The sequence below is a fragment of the Anoplopoma fimbria genome, chromosome 10 (assembly GCF_027596085.1).
Source record: "Anoplopoma fimbria isolate UVic2021 breed Golden Eagle Sablefish chromosome 10, Afim_UVic_2022, whole genome shotgun sequence".
NCBI classification, from domain to species: Eukaryota; Metazoa; Chordata; class Actinopteri; order Perciformes; family Anoplopomatidae; genus Anoplopoma; species Anoplopoma fimbria.
In genome coordinates, this window is record NC_072458.1 from 12980020 (window position 1) to 12998948 (window position 18929).

At 42.4% G+C, this 18929-nt stretch overlaps 1 protein-coding gene across 1 annotated transcript in view; it reads right to left on the reverse strand.

The window, feature by feature from the left end:
* Positions 1 to 18589, reverse strand: part of erf (Ets2 repressor factor) — a 39726-nt gene extending 21137 nt beyond the window's left edge. The window contains 1 exon segment of the mRNA XM_054606274.1: positions 17899 to 18589. Within this exon segment, the coding sequence (XP_054462249.1) occupies positions 17899 to 17920 (22 nt within the window). The 5' untranslated portion in view covers positions 17921 to 18589.
* Between the last annotated feature and the right edge of the window lie 340 nt (positions 18590 to 18929).

Genomic DNA, 18929 nt, shown 5'->3' on the forward strand with positions numbered 1-18929 from the left:
ATCCAACATTGTTCTAAGTGTCCACAAGTGATACCAATGTTGGGAACAATGGGGGCTCTATGTGCTCTGTACATGGAACTGTTTACATCTACAGCCTCTACTTACAAACTCTCCTCTCCTCAATAGAGTGTGCTCAGCAGTGTGTAGTTCAGTCGAAGTTCCACAGATTTTTTGTCACATGACTGTTGGTCTCAAGTGAATCAATCATGGCTTCCTGGTTGCACTGAGGAGCTCAGAATTTAATGTTTTTTGCAGGATTCAGTTTATTCAGGTCAAGATTTAAAATGAGACTTGTAGAATAAATTGTTTTGGATGAACTTAGTTTTAGGCAACGTTTTGGTTGTTATTCCTGCCAGAAGCATTTGCGCACATGATGTGTTCAAGGACTTTGTGCCATTTGGTGAGCTCTACTCCAGACAGGAAGAATTTCTGATTGTCAGGCGGAGGTGAAACACACCATTTCAGGCCTCATTGGAGTCTATATATAGCCGAGAGCAGGGTAGGAAAACTCATTTACTATTTAGCCTGCGGTCCGGAGCCACCTGCGTTCTCCTTTCCAAGAGAAACACGGGATCCGTGCGGCCACATTCGGTGGGTGTTCAACGCGAGGGTCTGCTTTTCTTATGGGCGCTGACATCACCGCAGTTGTTACAGCGCTCTTAATAACCAGATAGCCATCAGCGGGGTATTGTCCAGAAGACTTAACACAGCTGCCTCCTACTTTACGTGCCCCCCCCCCCCGAAAACTTTCTTTAACATGCTGTTCCATTTATCTATCCCCTGTTTTTTTTTTACCTCCCTTCCTCCTATTCTTTGTGGGTCTATATTTAGCCGTCGCCAAAGGTCGGTGCGTGTCTTTCTGCAGGGTAATGATTTGGGGGCACGGAGAGCGGCGTACAGAGGTAATAAGCCAGGCTAAATGGGGGGGGGGCTTCTGACTGCTGGAGAGGGGTTTTTATCAGGGATGGGATCTGGATAACACAGAAAGGCAGGAAATAAACGGGTAGAGAGCAGGAAAAGGGGAATCTCCGCTGGGCGTGTGTAGAGAGTCAAATAACACAAATACAAAAACAAGTGGAAAAAAGAATCTGTAAAAGGTTCCAGCCCGAATCAGTCAAGTAGGTGTTGGGAGGGGATGTGGAGAGAGCATGGCTACACATTTGTACATATTTGGTAATGCCCATTATTATATAAAGTTTGGATTTAAATTTTAAACTGTTGTGAACAAAGTGATAGAGGTTGAATTGGCAAGGGGCCCTCTTAAAGCGGTTCTTTAAGAGGGGCCCTCATTTCCACATTGGAAAAATATATATTTTATGCTTAGATTACAATAGGGATTTTCTGGGGGGGATATGGACACCACTATGGAAGAAGTTGGGAAGCATTGGGATAGACACTTGAAAAGCAATCGGACTGCAGTGAATACCCTTTTGATATATTCATTAATGCTGAATTCTTTCAATACATCAGACCTTATTGATACTGTAATCCCTTGCAAAGGAAATTGTAAGGGATTACAACCCAGGTTGACAAAAAAGTTGTTTAACAAAACAAGCTTCCAACCTCAGTTTAAAGTTTACATTCAACAGTTGGTTAAGAACTCACAATAGGATCTTTACTTACTAAATGCTTTCATCAAGTCATGCTAAAATCCTAGATTTACACAATCTGTACATTGGGGCTAATTTTAAGTTTAAGATGAACAACTATTGGTCGTGCCGGTCTTGGTTTCCATTCTTGCCGTACTGCTTTAAAAAAACCTGTCTACAATAGACAATCATACACTGCTTCATTGAGGAGTCCTGAGCCTCAAACTACCGTTTAAAAGCCTCTGCTCCTCATTGAGATGATCTCATAATTACACTCAAAAGGATGGAGTTCAGATTCCAGGAGCCAGTGGCTTAAAGCCAGGGAGGAGTCGGAGAAACAGACGGGACGAGGAGGAAGTCAAGTGGAAAGGTGGAAGGGAGGAAGAAAAACTGGGAGATAAGGGCAAAAGGAGAAAAAGAAATCCAGCAGAGATCAAAGGGAGAGTAGGACGGCTGCCCGTCGGTGCGTGACGTGAACCCCGACCTCCGTTCTCACATGATCCCTCCTCCATTACATAAGGCTTACACAGATAGACAGACTGATGGAGCCAGAGAGATAAAGACACAAATACAGACACAAATAAGCGTCTTGCTAAGAAAAGATCCTCATGCTAGAGATGTGAGATGTAGGCTGAGATGAGTGTTTGCATTAGAGAGAGTACTACAAGGCCAAAGTAAAAGAGAAAGAGAGAGCAGCAGATGAGGCCAACAAGAGAAAGATCTGTGTGAATGAGGAACTGAGAAGTATGTGAGGAGAGGGACGGGAAGAAAGGCTGCCCGAATACCAACAGCTCAGGCATAAATATGATCATTTTTACAGCGGGTCTAAATACATAACTGTGCTCTAAGTTTTAATTGCTGAAGTCTACGTGCTCCACCTTTCTAGGAGCTGCCAGGAGATGATTTGTTATTAATGCCTTAAATTTGGGGGTTTGGGTTAGCTGGCAGACCGCTGGGGCTTTAAGTGGCCATCAATGCAGTGGCACCATATGGCATCAAATCAGCCCGCTGGTTCTCATCGGGATGATGCGGTGGCTTCCCACCTCGGTAATCCATCTTCCAGCTACGACACAGTAGAACGCTGGGATCGGTTGATTATTAGTTATCAAGCAAACATGGAACTTGATATTCGTTTGCAGTAAGAATGACAATCTTTGGGTCAAGATTTACACAAATTTAATCAAATTCTGCAAAAGTGAAATTTCTTTGCTGCACTTTTCTGTAGTGCATCCATCAAATATTATATTCACAAGAGAGTATACAAGACCATATGGTTATTTTATGAAGACTATATATACACTTGTATATATTGAATTACTAGAAAACATACTATAGCTTGATATATATATATATATATATATATATATATATATATCAATATGGCCATGTCCTAGTCATGAATAAGAATGATACTGAACAATTTTCTGGTTACTCGGTGAAGTGTGTGAACTACACTACAGGCTGGATTCTCTACTTCAACAGTGAAAAGAAGAGTCACCGCTGACTCATGTGAGAAGTTTTATCGAAACTTCCCAGGAAAATGGTGATTTCGATAATCGCAACGATCGTGGTTGATAATCGGTCAATCCCTAGAAGAAAGTACGGAGTTTGACTGTTTGCCACAGTGGCAAAGCCTCCGGCGGCAAAGCGAAGCCTTTAAGTGTATAAACCATCCTCGCTACACTTGATACAGCTAAGCCTCTCTAATCTGTGACACGGCAACGTCTGAACCTCGCTAGACAGAAAACCTGTCGCGTCCTGGAGAACTCTGCAGCACCTCTCAGACAGCCAAGACTGTGATTAAGCCAGCCCTGGCTTGGTGCAAGTGTGTGTCTATGCATGTGTGTATTCAAGAGTCACTTATTATGCTCAGATATGAGGGCAAGCTCCTGATGCATTCGGCAGGGCCCTCGTGGTTATACTGCTGATTTAACCCCCAAAACCCGCAGGCGGGAGGGAAAAGCATGTTTTCTTTAAATAATTGCCCAAACTAAACCATTTATCAAAGCAAGAAGCTGTAAAACCCATCATAATCGTCAGATTTCCATCTTTTCTGACGGTCCTTGAACACATCATGTGTGACCAACGCTTCCATCAGAAAAATAAACCAGAACTAAGCTTAAAATTGTTATATATCTGAGCTCTTTAAACTCATCTAGGAGAGACTAACAGTCGCGTGACAAAAAGTTAATTGAAGAGAGGACAGGAGAGGCTCTGAGTAGAGGTTGTGAACATTTAAATAGTTCAATATAGTCGATATATAGAGCCTCGATTTTTTCCCCCACATTGGTTACACCTCTGGAAACTTGGAAAAATGTTGGATATATAGATTCCACTGTTTGCCAATTTCTGTGAAATAAATTATCAACTTAACTGTGTCACACTGAAGAAAATACATTTTGGGGTTCTCTCTACTTCTAGCCATGATTGGTCTCTTTTGATCGAGGTGCAGGACTTTTATATTGCAGTGAAAATCAAGTCCACAGAGAAAAAGACAGGAGAGAACTTTCTCAATCTTCACAGAAACAGTTTATTGTGGTGATAATGAGAAACTAATAAACAATCAGTGACAATCTCAGAGCTCAAACTTCTATCTCCTAATCTGCAGCACAGGTTGGTGGCCAATATATTCCCAGAGAGGGAGGAGCACACATACGTGCACATACACATGCTCTGATCTCGTCTGAACATGCTTTCCTTTTCAGAAAATCTTAATGACAGTGAGTGGGAAATAGAGACTGAAAGAAATAAAGACAGCAAATGGAGTGAGACATACTGAGGCAGTACTGATCCGGTTTATGTGTTGCACAGCAACGTGCACAGCAACGTGCACTGTCGTACACACACACACACACACACACACACACACACACACACACACACACACACACACACACACACACACACACACACACACACACACACACACACACACACACACACACACACACACACACACACACACACACACACACACACACACACCTTGTACATGTTTATGACACATTGTCTGTCTGCAGGAAATAAGGTGTGTTGACACCCTGCAGAGCAAAGTCAAGCAATGTTATGCTCAACTAAGCAGCCAGTTCAACGATCAGGCAGCTGTTATGCTGATGTTTTCACTGAAAGATGTGTCAGCAAGTAAGACAATGAGGACCATAGCCCCATTTTGGCCTGCAGGAATTTACACCAGGAACTGGAACCTTTAGAGGAATTCATTGAGTTCACCACAGGGACCTGGGTCTATATTACACTCTGGGTAAGTCTTACCCCACAAAAAGTACAGAAGCTTTCAGGGCGGGGTTTGCCATCGGCATTTGGTCACCACCAGCACTCCATTACTGAAACGCACACAACAAGGGGGTGGAGGGACCTTCTAACAAAAAAAAGGATTCCTTGGACTTAAATTACAGGGAACTTCTCCATGGAAACACAGCTCTTGTTTCAGGTGAAACGGAACTACCAATATATCTGGGAAGAGGAACTATGACTCAAAGTGAAACTCTTTTCACTCAGAGAAATAGAATAAACCAGCAGCATTTAAACAAAGACTAAATTACATAATCAGACAAAGTGTCCTAAGAAAATCTGATTGACAAACCCTGAACTCAGCAAACCATAGACAAACGTGGTGCTGTTGTAGAGAGACTTCAGAGCATAGAGAGAGAAGATAAATATGCTTCTGGGTTGTGGTGCGGTTGCCAGACAACTTTCATTTTCCTTCAGCGCTCGCTCACACGCGCGTCGTGGTGTGGTAGCAAATGGCGAAATTTGGTGACTTCAGCTGTTGGGTTGAGCCATGTGAACGCTGGTGTGCATGGACACGGCCGCATACATACACACACGCACGGACGTCGCCGCAGCCCAGAATAGAGCCCGTTGCTCCAAATCCAGGGAGCTGGATGAGTGACTCATTCTCCTGCTCCCTGCCAATCAAATTTCATCTCCCTCCCTCCTCTTCTTCTTCTTCCAAGAATGCCGCTTTTTCCTTTAAGCATCTTTCCACACAGACAAAGAGGCTCCACTGTTGATTGCAACTAGTTGAGGACAACCAGCATCACAATGCTAGTGTTGCAGGATGAGAAAAGAATCAAAACCTTTTTGCATTACCATTTAAACTAAACTGTATCTAAAGACTCCTGAAGTCAAGAAAACTTTAGTCATAGCCAGCAAAGTATGTCAAGAGCAAATATCACAGAGGAATGCACATATTTGTGCACTGATAAACAAGTTTATTCATACTGTATAGTTTTTGCCTCAGAGGGCTTCACAATCTGTACAACATTGGTCACTAGACCAATCTCCTCTCCTGACAAGGTGACTGTGTTTAATGAGGATCGGTCCCATTATGGCTGATAAAGTGTGGATCAATGCTCAAGGACCAATTTGTTGGTGCATTGGTGAGTTATGTGCACTTCATTAGTCGAGATAATAGTAAATTAAAGTGCTGTTAATTGTGTGATACTTTAAATACATGTCAGATTAACCTCTTTTCCACTTTGCTGGGAATTGCTTTTGATTACATAGACACTCAAACTGGAATTAGCCGAAACCGATTTACCTCAAACTGCTCCTGAACATCTGCTATCACTGAATAGAAACACTTAATTTTCTTCCGATATATCACATCAATATTTGTAATTTCTGCCAGAACACTGTGGTTCTGAGCTACCGCTGCTCAACATTGGCTCTTAATGTTGTTGATGCACAGACTCTAGTACAATCACAGTGGCAGCGTTGCACTCTGGATGACTGTGTCAAATGTAAAACAGCCTTTGGAGGGACTTTCTACATGTGTGATGTCTGGGTGCGTTAGTCAGCCTTTCCTCATTGGCAGAGCCGCCCCCGCAGTCTTAAGTCCTTAGTCTATTGCATTAAAGCTGGATGTTTCTTCCTCCAGACTGAGTGGCTCGCTCCCCGTGTTAAAACATTAAAAGGCCGAGGCACGCCGGCGTCACCGCAGGGAGATGGCAGCCCCAAAATGAGCGAGGCCACGCTCGCTAGCTGCAGTGAGAAAATTAAAAGAGTGTGTCTATGGGTGCGCGTTAATGCGAGACAGACGTCGCCCCGTTTTTTTTCCCTGGCGTGTGGGGGGTCTGGAGGCCCCCCCAATAAAAAGTGCTGCGAGTGGGCGAGATGAGTGAGTGAGTGTCTGAAGGGACTAAACTCACTTTCACGTTTCTATAAAACAGAGACCCGACTGATTCGTCGCCGCCACTGGGTTTCAACCCGTCGCCGGGGACAGCAAACGGGTCACAAATCGACTTCTGTTTGGGTTAACTGAACAAGGTCGAGGCTGTAAACTTCATAAAGTCAACATGTGAAGTGATCCTCCCGTTCGACAGTCAATGATTCGCCATTCTTTCTCATTTTGATTCAATTATCTAATTCATCGTATCATCAAGGTATACAGAAAACATTTAGATTGCAAAGCTTTTAAAGAACTCTGCTTTAAGTTGATGTTCTTCAGCAGAGGTTTTTTTTCTGCGGGTGATTAAAGAAAAGGACAGACGAGGAGAAATGGCAACTTTATGGCCGACTGGTGGTGCTGATCAAATGGTGCCGTTTCTTATCACTTGAAGATTTATGTAATTTATGGGCCACCTTTGAAGCGGCTAACAAGACAACCCTTCCCCCTGCTTTCCCTTTTAAAAGTAAGGCAGCTGTTAGAGGTTATTCTCAACGTATATCATCAGCACCCTATTTTGTTTTTGTGTTTGTCGGCTATTGGTGGTGGGAGATATGACAGGGAATAAACTAAATGTAAAAATGTTTGGACTCGCAAAAATGATAGACTTCGATCCCTGCAGTTGGTCGAGGTTCACACAAATACACAAACATAATCATCTGCAACTGGTCTATGTTATATGAGTGATGTCTGGTAGTTATGTTATCATACTGGAGCCTAAAACACACCCCATGTCTCACATGTTCTCCTCATTGACCTGTCCCTGCTGTGACCTGCCCGGATGTGATACATAACGTGTTGCGGCCTGTCAGCTGGACACTAAGCGTGTATTTAAGCTGCAGATGGAGAGAGCTATATCTATCTATCTATCTATCTATCTATCTATCTATCTATCTATCTATCTATATATATATATATATATCAGAAACAAACAGAATGAAGGACATTATCAGTGTTTTCACAGGATGGTCGAAAGCAGAAAAGGTTTCTGGGCAATTTTGCCTTTAGCAAACTTCATGTAGTTTAGGTATGAAGCATGGAGTCACATTAAATATAAAACACACCGTGCACCAGGGCGCCAGGACAAGTTGTGACAGCCATTAAAGACAGAAAAAAATACTGCACAGGGTTCCCAAAAAGATCAAGGACTGGAGCGCACACACAACAGATAAGAGCGAGCTCCGCTGAATCCATCTTTTCTCGACTAGTCCCCCCACAGACCCAGACAGCTTTTCTCCACACTGAAGGTCCCAGACAAAAAAAATCCTTCTTTGGCTCATTTGGACCCATTCTAGTCAAAACACAACATAGTTTGTCTTTATGTTGTTTTCATTCGAGGCATTTAAACTACAAGAAAGTTAAAAATAAGCATGCCGCTGACACTGCATGGATTGGATCAAGCTCGAAACAGGCTTTTACAAGGCAGCGTCTTTCATCCACAGAATGAAGAGACATGTTTTACTTGGCTGACAGCAAAACTGTGTGAAATGGAAAATGTAGGCCTATAAATAAATAAATAAAATAAAAAAATCAACTGGGATTGGGACAATTATTGTGAATCACTAACCTACAAAACATACAATTAATATGCTCTCCTCAAAACCAACCGACTCAATGGACAGATAGAGCTATTTCACTCGCTGATCATTGTAAAACGCACTTTAGTCAAATTGCCATTACAAAATAAAACTCTGTAATCACCAACTCTACAAAAGCTTGGCATTAGCAGTTTTAATGATGTTATATTAGTTGATTAGAGCTAGTATTCCAAAGTTAAGGTTATAAATTACCTTCGCACAATACTACATTTTTCTGTCTAGAGTTTAAACGCACCATGATGCTAAATTACACAGCCTCTGTTAACGTTGGCTCTGTTATTGAGCCAGGCAGGACTCTGCCTCCGTATCGGATGCTAGCAGCTAACTAGCTGAACACAGACTTGTTGTCCACAATGAATTGAACAGGGATCTGTGACTAAGAAGCACTAAAACTAATCTCCTTATTGCATATCTTTAGGGAATATTGGCTGATCAATTGGGGCTTGATTACTAAACATCACATCTATTTTTCATCTCCACTTGCCGTCACAGAGTTGATGTTGAGCCTTGCACAGGCCACCATGCAACTTTAATAATGTCAAAGTAGACACCACAGAGGGGGGGAAAAGTGTAAAAGCAAATTGTGCATTATATAACACAGGTTTGGTCATGTGAAAATGATGAAACAGCTAACAAAATATCTACAAATATATTTAGTTTATTCATGGTGGGTAACTGTATTAAAACCTGCCATTAATGTATTTATTTAAAACTTGCATGAGCTCTGGGCACCTTTTAATAAATCTAATAATAATCATTTAAAACCCTGAGGAGGCATGCAGCTGCCTCTTGTGGGCACAAAGAGTGATTCAGTGTGAGACCTGGTGCTGCTCAGTTCAGTGGTGCTTTAAAAATCAGCTGGAGGGAAGTGTCTGTTTCATATGTAAGAACTAGGCCTCGAGCCCACCCAGATGTGTCTTGGTGTCTCGGCTTTGGATTTAATGACTTTGGAATACAAGGGCACTTTTACAAGTAATGCTCTTTCCTCACAGCCTAGAGACTGCTGCCAGATTTGACACTTCAGTCTTTGTCGTTGTGCATTCTTGTAAAACCTACTTAAGAAAGTCCGTTAAGCGTGTCCATGTCCAGTATAGCAAGTTACTGCAGCAGAAATCAGCGGCCACCTGAATCAAATGAAACCTTTTACTGGCACTGAGGCCACACATACTATTTAGAGAAGTGCCAGGATTCATATTTATGAGAATATGATTTTAGAAATTCTGAAGTTGGAAGTCTCACATTTTCAATCAAGCAGTGTGGGCTTAAAAAAATGCAGGTGCAACGCCAGCAAGTGTACGGGGCAGGAAAAACGTCTGGGTTGGATCAACTCCGTCCAAACAACCACAAAACACCCAAACTGTTTTCCTTTCTGTAACCTGTTGGCAGCGTTTTTTCCCTCAGTGGCTCTTGAGGTGGTCCCTTTTTTTTTTGTTGGAGAAAACACTTCCAATTTATTTTACATAACTTTAACAACTGGTTTCTAAATCAACAGATTTGTTTCTGACTGAAGTCTTTCCTCCGGTGTCGCTATGAATTGCTGACGAATGCCACAGTTCGTGTCAATGCTCCCATTTCAGTGTGAAACACATTATAACCTAGATGTTGCCACCTACTGGAGCTCTCTTAATTTCCAGAACATAACCTGGCAGACTGCATCTTACCGCTCTTCTGAGCTAAAACAGACTCCATAAAAACCTGGCAGTGACCGGAGTAATGTGGGCGGTGTTATGCAGAGCCATACAGGACCACACCTAGTCTGTCCCCTTATCCTTTCTGGAGTGTGTAAACTGCAGACTCATGTTCGTGGAGACCCACCTCAGTCCTTACGGCCGTTAAAACGATGCCAAACCAACCGACTCGTTCTCCACGAGCCACGGGTGACAGCCATAACACACAGCACACCTCTTCGGGTTTGGATGACTCCAGTCAAAACAGCCGCAGACAAAGCACAGTCATTCCTCCACACCTTCTGTCTCTCTCAGCCTTGGTTTGATTCAAAAACCTTCAAAAAAGAGCTCCAAGGGCACAAAAGAATACGTCTGCATTTTTGACGAACAGCAGCTTCACAGGCTTCACTCAGGCTCAATAAGTCTTTTATGTGAAAATGCTTGAGGATATAACTTTATTCAACATTGTAAAGTTTAAAATATTCATAATATATCTGGCCTTGTTTAGCCTCTAGCTGTATATATCTATTAAAGGGCCGATTAAAGAGGGCAAGTTTACCCAAAAAGGGATTTTTTTTGGTTATTGAAGCCGGAAAACCCAGTATCCTGTCAGGTGTTTGAGAGATATCTGTCCCGCTGCAGAAGCCGTCCTTATCTGCTCGGTGGAGCGAGTCGTAGGTTCCACTTGACCTGCTCTGTCCTTTTCATCTGCCCTGCTGGGGGGGGGTGTCTCTCGACTGTCACAGAGCCAATGCGGATTCACTCAGTCGTAAATGCGCACAGATACCAAAGCGAGCAGGACGGACACTTTGTCTGAGCTGGGCTTGTATTTGTGCTTTTGAGAGCTTCAAAACTGAATTACATAGATTAAAAGATTCTATTAATTCAAGAAAAGTTACCATTTCACACTCAAAAACTCAATTATTCCTACATCATTAGATCTGATTGGTAGGGTCCTGCCTATCACTAAATGTCAAATCATGTTTTGTTTTTGCTCATTGATTGTCTGTTTAAGCTTTATATAAAGAAAAAGAAAGAAAAAACATAAAAACTATTGGCCAAAATACATATGACGATCCCAGTTGTCTCTGAATAATGGCCGCTTTTACTACACCAGGCGATTTTAGGGAATCGCTCCTAAATTCTAAATATATTTAGCGCTCCGGTAGTGCTACGTTCTTTGATTTTGAAACAGTGGCCTAGTTCCGATGGTCCCACTAATGCAGATACTGAAACGTAGTCTTTGTGGTAATACATTTTTGACCAGTGAGGGGATTGATTGAAAGCACATATATTATTTTTCACGTTTTTATTCAACAGTATTATTTGTCTGATATTTATACAAAGAGAGGCTATGTGACATGATTCACTGGGACAAACCAAGCAATTATATGTCAAATCAGACATTCAGCCCCCAATACAGCCCGGATGGAATGATCCTTTGTTTCATAACTACAATTCCCGCCGCTGTGAAAATCCCACTGTGAGATTGGCGGTCGAATCAGGCGCCTATCAAACTATCAAATAGTATTCTGAGTCACCTGTATTCATTTTTATCATTACGGCTAATAACCAGCCAAAAAGGTAGATAATGTGGTGCCACAATAAAACAGGATTCAGCCTACTAAAGTATCAACAACATAAATGTCAGATTTTGATTTCAGCATGTCAAATCAAAGAGCAACAGCTCCTCCTCTAAACTCAGACACTTTATATAGATGCTCAACAAACCATGCAGACAAACTTATCATAGGAGAGAACAGTTTCTCCTCAAACAGTAGACTCAATGTACTGCGAGTACAGCCCAGAGATGTACAGATCTTTTTCAATTAGTGTAAGTGGGTGAAACAAATCCATTGTTTTCCACAGGAAAAGAGTATGCAGATTTTCCATCTGCAAACAGCCCCACAGCTGAATTTTACAGGTTGAAGCCGTCGATGTGTTTTGTAAAACGTTATCCTTGAAACATGTAGATCCAAAATGATGTATTTGTTTATGAAACAGGGACAAAGTCATCGACTGTCCCAGAGTTAGCTACAGTGAGGCAATATTTCATCAGCAGATGAGGCGTGTAGATGTAAAGTGTGTACAAAAAAAGAAAAAGACCACACTTTATCAGAAAAAGAAGTATGGCATTACAAATGTATGTTTGCTAATTGTTTCATACTACAAGAGGATAGATTATGTCTTTAGTATCGACAAACCACCGTAGTGCCCTTAGGCAAGTCACTTAAAATCTTGTCCTCCAAGTGTGCCTGCTGAGACCTGCGTAAGAATAAAGCCTCATGTTTAATTGACAACAAACACCGCTTGTGAACAGGTTGCTCTGATATACAGCAATGCCTTTTTTAATGAATTTTATGTCCAAATAATATGGTGCAAAATGTATTGACCAGAAAGAGAATCTTGAAGAAAATAAAACCCCTAAAAATGGATCAGTTTGCAACATTTTCAGTGTTTTCCTAAATAGAAAACACCTCACATTCACTTTAATCTGTGCGTGAAGGTTTTATACGTGTCCATAACTTCACAACAGTGAGATCCACAATCACAATTTTTTTTAAGGAGAGCAAGCAATCCATTTCCTCAGTTGATATAATTACACCAATTCTATATATGAATTTAAAAAAATATATATATTACTGCAGGCTTGGATGTCTATAAACGCTCACCTCCCTGTTCTTCCTGCAAGTGAGGCCCCAGTGTTTGTTTGGCCAGCATGTCCTGGCTCGTTTAAACTGTTGTCTATTCGCTAAGCTTTGTATGGGTCACCGAAGCCACCGTACACACACACTTCCAGGAAGAGAGGCCCGCAGTTACGTGGAGAGGTGATCGTTAGCATCGCTGACCTGGGCCGCCGCTTGACAACACACCAGAGAAATGCTGACGTCACTCTGCAGCTCTACTTTTTCCAGGGTCTGCTTGGCCCCGGGCCTCGGCTCAGTAGTAATTTAGGCATGCGATCAGGTCAACCTTTTTGCTTTGACCTAATCACTCACAGTAACCACATAATGGGAGGAAAACCAGGGAAAAAGGTACATCCTGTGAGGAACACTGGTCATTAGGGGCTTTTTCTTTTTTCTTTTTCCTCCTAAATAGATTCTGTGGTGATTTATTATCTATTGGAGAGACCTAAACCTGGTCCCTACTCTCGTATTTGTGGCCTGACCGGACTGGTGCTAACATACGGTAAATGCTACACAAACAGCAGCCGACTTGCAGAACATGACACTCCAGCATCCAACTAAAAAGCAAGGAATCTCCGTCCGTCTGTCCTTCGCATATCTCAAACTGCTCATCCGATCTACCTCACACATGGCTGTGTTGCTAGGAGCACTTTTGTCAAATTTGGTGCAATTTGGACACATGGCACGCTTAATACTAATACATTTTAAATAACAAGTGAACAGCGCTCTGTGTAGCAGCGGGGGCGGGGCTTCAGGACTCTGCAGAATGGGCAGACCGCGGCTCATTGACAGCATTTTACCATACAACCAAACTCTTGTTCACTTCCCTGGAGTCAACACGAGCAGATAGCCAACTGGAGGCAAGACAAACCAGATTGTATTTCACCAGTGTGACTATAAGTAAGCCGTGACTTGGGTGTATTTACCCAGTATACGGCATGAAACTAATTTACAACACTAATAATGTTGCCGCCAGCAAAATGTCTCAGCTAATTACATCCATGCTCTACTCTATAACCGTGGTAATTATGTCAAAGTAAGCCGTCTTGATTTTTTACTTTCTACCCTTTCTCTTACTGGGACTGTTGGTAGTGTTAGAAGAAGAAGGCTACTCTTTCTTTTGAAAAGTAAAACTATCAATACCGCACAGGAAAAGCCCTACATAAATTAATTTTACTTCTAGTGAAAAGGTAGAGAGGATTGATCAGCACAATGTGCTTAAATTGACTTAATGTCTGTTCACGGTGAAGCTTTCAATTCTAATAGAATGCTTGATAGTTTAATGAATAGTAATGCATCATGTTTTAATTATCATATTTTGTAAGTCAAACTGAATGTGCAACATAACAAGTAACATTTTTATGACAGGTAAATGTGGGAGTGCAATGTTTTCCTCTGGAGTTGGAGTAGAAGTACACTGTGAGTAGTATAAAGTTGAGTTAAATATCTTTAAGTGCTTTCTGGGCTTTTTGCGTATATTTTGGGGGTGCAATGAGAAAGAATAGTAACAATTCAATATTCTTCATATATAAACCTTATATTATAATTTATGGCCGTTTGGGGCCCTTTCAGTTGGGGCCCACGTTGGCTAAAGGTTAGGTCTGCCCCTGGTGTTTTTTACCCCTAAACCAGAGTGTATTTCACTGGGTTGTTTTTTTTTTTACTTTGAGAAGCTGCGACTAGTGTGTGTGATGAAACTATGTCATGGCAGGTGTGTTGCTGAGGACCAAAGAAAGCGCAGTGTGGAGTGTAAAGCTGTTTGTATGAGTGGTTCCTGGAGGAAAGCTGCAAGCAGCAACACTGCAGACCCATCATTCAGCACGTTTTTAACAGGTTCTGCACTAGTCTCCACTAAATCACGGCGGAGACAGGGTGTCCTGAAACACAAAGACTGCACGACCACATCACTGAACACTAAAGTCGCCAGCACATCTTCTCAAACTTCCCGACCCTAGACCAATAACTTGGGGTCGTCTTGTAGTGCAATTGTGGCGTCTCTGCTGCTGGTGCCAACGACATAATCCGGCATAATGGTGAGACTCATGGTGAGAACACAACAGAGTCCTACCCAAAAGGCAACCAACAGCGCCAGTCTTTTAACAAAAAGCGCCTGCGGTTCATTAGCTTTAGGTCTAACCAGTGTTATTAGAGCTATTTGAATCTGCATTAAAAAAAAAAAAAAAAAAAAAAAAAAAAAAGACATCTTGTTGTTCTTCCTGTAATTACAATAGGCTGACTCAACCTGCCCACAACCAAATGGTCTTCCTTTAAAGAGCAATTTGGTCTCGCTGGTAAAAGTCAAACACTCACTTTGTTGTGACCACATCAATGTCAGGTAGAGCCGCACGTTGACAAGACATATGGGGTGTGCACGTGCTCTCACACACACAGTCATAAACAGCAGCCTAGTCTATACCAGACTTAACACCGGCTAATTGCTCATGTATGGCTCCTTTCACACACACACACACACACACACACACACACACACACACACACACACACACACACACACACACACACACACACACACACACACACACACACACACACACACACACACACACACACACACACACACACACACACACACACACTTTACCGGCCGTCTACAGCTGTGACGTCTCACATGTGGTGCTGTGTTGATACAAGGAGTAACACAAGTGGAAAATTGGAGCTGGTGGGGCCAGACTGCTGACTTCCTGATAGGAAGAGTGGAGTGGAGGGTTGACCCATATATACATAGAGTAGTCAACAGGCTACCTACACCAGGGGAAATACAGACAAAGGGTCTGTGTAGCTCCGTGCATAATATAATGTGGATACCAATCACAGTTACCCACTGGGATCCTTTGAGATTAACACAGGCCTATCAGAAAAAGTTAAAGTAAAATGACACACACACCACAGTGATGTCACTTCAAATCTTACACTGCTTTATCCAAAGTTGGGACTCACCTTTTTTTTTGTCCCTAGAAATTAAAGGAAGTTGGTATGAATCACAAAACAACTAAAATGGGAACTACTGAAAAACTCACAAGCCAGGCTAGCCTTCATTTTAACTGACACACCAACAACAGTTTAAACTCCGTTAAGATGGTTTTGGAGCTTAACAGCATAACCAAACCCAGAAGACCATTTATAAATAGCCGAAAGGGAGCCATCCTCCCTATGGCACATTGCTAAAACAAGGCTGTCTACTTTTAAAAACTAAGTGGAAGTGCAGCATAACATTGCTATTCTGATCATTCGGATAATGGGAGTCCTTAGGAGGGAATACAATGTGCAGAAGACTGAAATAGGCCACAGCAAAATGACTGACTGCTGCTCTAAAAATGAAACTGTCGATTTTGCAATTTTGGAATATCCTACAATTTGATTTGTAAAGAATATTGCCGGACCGCAGGAAACAAAGATTTTGAATGTTAATGACGTGAAAAATGATTTTGTCTAGTACTGGGAGCCCATCAGAGACGTATTATTGCTCAACGCCTGCTAAGAGTTTTCTGCATGGTGAGCTCTATGGGTAAAGATTTTAAAAAAAAAAAACACACAAAAAAATAGTTCCATGGATCATGACAGTCAGTACTACTCTCAAACATTTAGGGGGATTTACCACCCATGAGGCAACCAAAAAAATACACCAACAAGCAGCCTACTTTGACCATTTTAACTTATTTCATCACTTTATTTCTCCCCAAAAGTTAAAGATATTTACACAAACACATGGCTACAGATCCTCTGACCAAATGTTCTCTCCGAAAAAAGGTGCTTGGGTTAAAGTTTTCTCATAATTGTTTTGTGATATTATAAAATAAAGTTATCTGAAGCAGCACAGAGACCTAAAAGTTTCTAATTATAATGTTGTATTGCGGTGTGGCATTGCCCTCTTAAACATCCACTTTGGGTATTGGATCTCCGTCAGCCCAAAATTACCCTACAAGACTTCTGACTATACTGGGTTTAAGAGCACCTAAAGGCACAATCAAAGAAACATCATGAGCTGTGGATGGAAAAATCCCGATTGTTAAAATGATAACGAAAACTGCACAAAAAATGAGTGGGATTTGAAATAGTAGCTTGGATTTGAAATCTGTTTAAACTACTTAAACCATCCACTTGGACAAAATTATTGCATCTATCAAGGGTCAACAGGATTATCTACAGAGTGCCTCAGAGGAAGCAAAGAAAACACAGATTTGTTGGGTAAACAAAGGGACGCACTATGTTCCTGATTCAATTTTAGAATCTCACACCAAGGATCCAGGCAGCGTGTTATCCAGGATCTCAGATAACCTCTGCTTCAACCTCAGACTTATCAGCGGTTATTCAATCAGTCACTTTCTACCTTTCTCACTGCACAGTGGGCTGTGATGTAGAGATAAATGGAAGTGTGATTTCCAGCTTGTAATAATGAAAATGCAAAAAAAGTGTACCCTGCGCCGTCACTTACACAGACAACTATTATCTCTTCTCAAAGCAACTATCAACTCTTTCAACTTTCGTGCAATGTAAATAAAAAAAAATATCACTTATAGTTATTTATCTCTTTAAAAAAAAAAAAATCCTTCCCTTTCGCCTGTAAATGTAAGAATAAATACTATATGTGCACTATCAACCTGCAGTCACTCACTGGTTGCTCCATGTGGTTTTGGTTAAAAGCTAAACTTTAGCTGTTGTTCCACTGAATTGGAGTCGTCTGAACTGGGACGTAAAGTAAATCTTTCAGGCATAACCATCGCAGGCAGGGTCAGTGCACTTTGACCCCGACTCTGACCGCTCACCACTGATCCGGAAAATGATCCCGACTCTAATGTCCCCACTGTACATAGCTCAGCACTGTATCTTCACGTTAAATGTCGTGGAAATAAGTTTTTAAAATGGCATTTATGGTTGAATCGCCCCGCTTTGTCTGAATGGCATCGTGCTCGTGAGCTGGACTCGTTGTTGTTGTTGTTGTTGTTTTTAACTTTCGCTGGAACAATAACAGGAGGCTCGGATGGTTCCACCCTAGCGCCATCATCGTGTCACACTTTCCCCTGGAGCGGAGAGTTCTGTTGGCGTGCTAGCCAGCTAGCCGCCGAGGCTAGGCGCTGTTGTTTTCATTTGAATAACAACGGCGGGGAGTGAAAAAAGTTGCAAGTTAGTAAACGTTGACCGTCAACTCACCGGGGTCCGCCGGGGTTTTCATCTCCGCGGTCGTCTTCGGCGCGCTGCTTCGGTCACTTTCTCCGTCGACTCGCAACTTTAGACCGTAGTGCGCTAGCGTGTAGCCAAGTCAGCTAGCCGAGTTAGCAGCGGCACCCCACTCCTTCCTCCGGTGTTGTCCTCACAAGTGGCTCGTGAGAAAAAGAACCGGGCCCGATAATGTGCTCGTGTTAAAGTCAAAGCCCCGCTAACCTCACACACGACTCTGCGTTGTTATCTCCACACATCGGCGTTTGTTTAAAAGTTTTGTGCCTGAATGTGTGTGTACGCAGCGGCGGATGCCAAAAGTTGCCCCGAGCCTCTGGTGGGGGGATCCAGTCGCCCGGGTCTGAATGGCGCAGGTCGAAGTTTGGAGAAGCCGTGCTGCTGCTGCTGCCGTCGGTCGAGCTGGAGCAGCGGAATGCAACGAGTTTAAATGTTCATCCCGTTTGTTGCAACAATGTCGCATGGTCGATTCCTCCTCCACATCATCATCCTCACCGACAGTCCAAACAGCGGCGCTTATGAAAGGAACAAAAAAAACCAAAGCCAACTCTGTTCTTTCTCTGCCCCTCTCTTTCTCCGGCTCAGACTTTTTCTTTTTCCACTGCACTCACTTCGTGTTCTCTCAACCCCCCCTTCTTCTTCTTCTTCTTCTTCTGTTGGGTGTCGTGTTTCGCTCTCCTCCTGCCACACGGGGCCGCCCACGCTGACCCACGGAGGGAGGGAAGGGGTGAGGAACTGAACGCCCACTTGTTGCCAAAGATCGTTTATGGCGTGTGATTGTTAATGGATGATTCCCTTTTTCCTTTCTGCCCACCAGTAAACTTGGGGGGGGGGGGGGGCAAACTCAGGGAAAAGATGAAAGTGCACAAATTCTTCTTATAAACTTATGGTAGTCTATGTAGCAAAAAAAAATCAACAAACACACTTGAACACAGCATTTTGGTTCAAATTAAATGTTATTGTGATTTCAGCCATAAAAACAGATGAGATGTAATATGGTTTTGTCA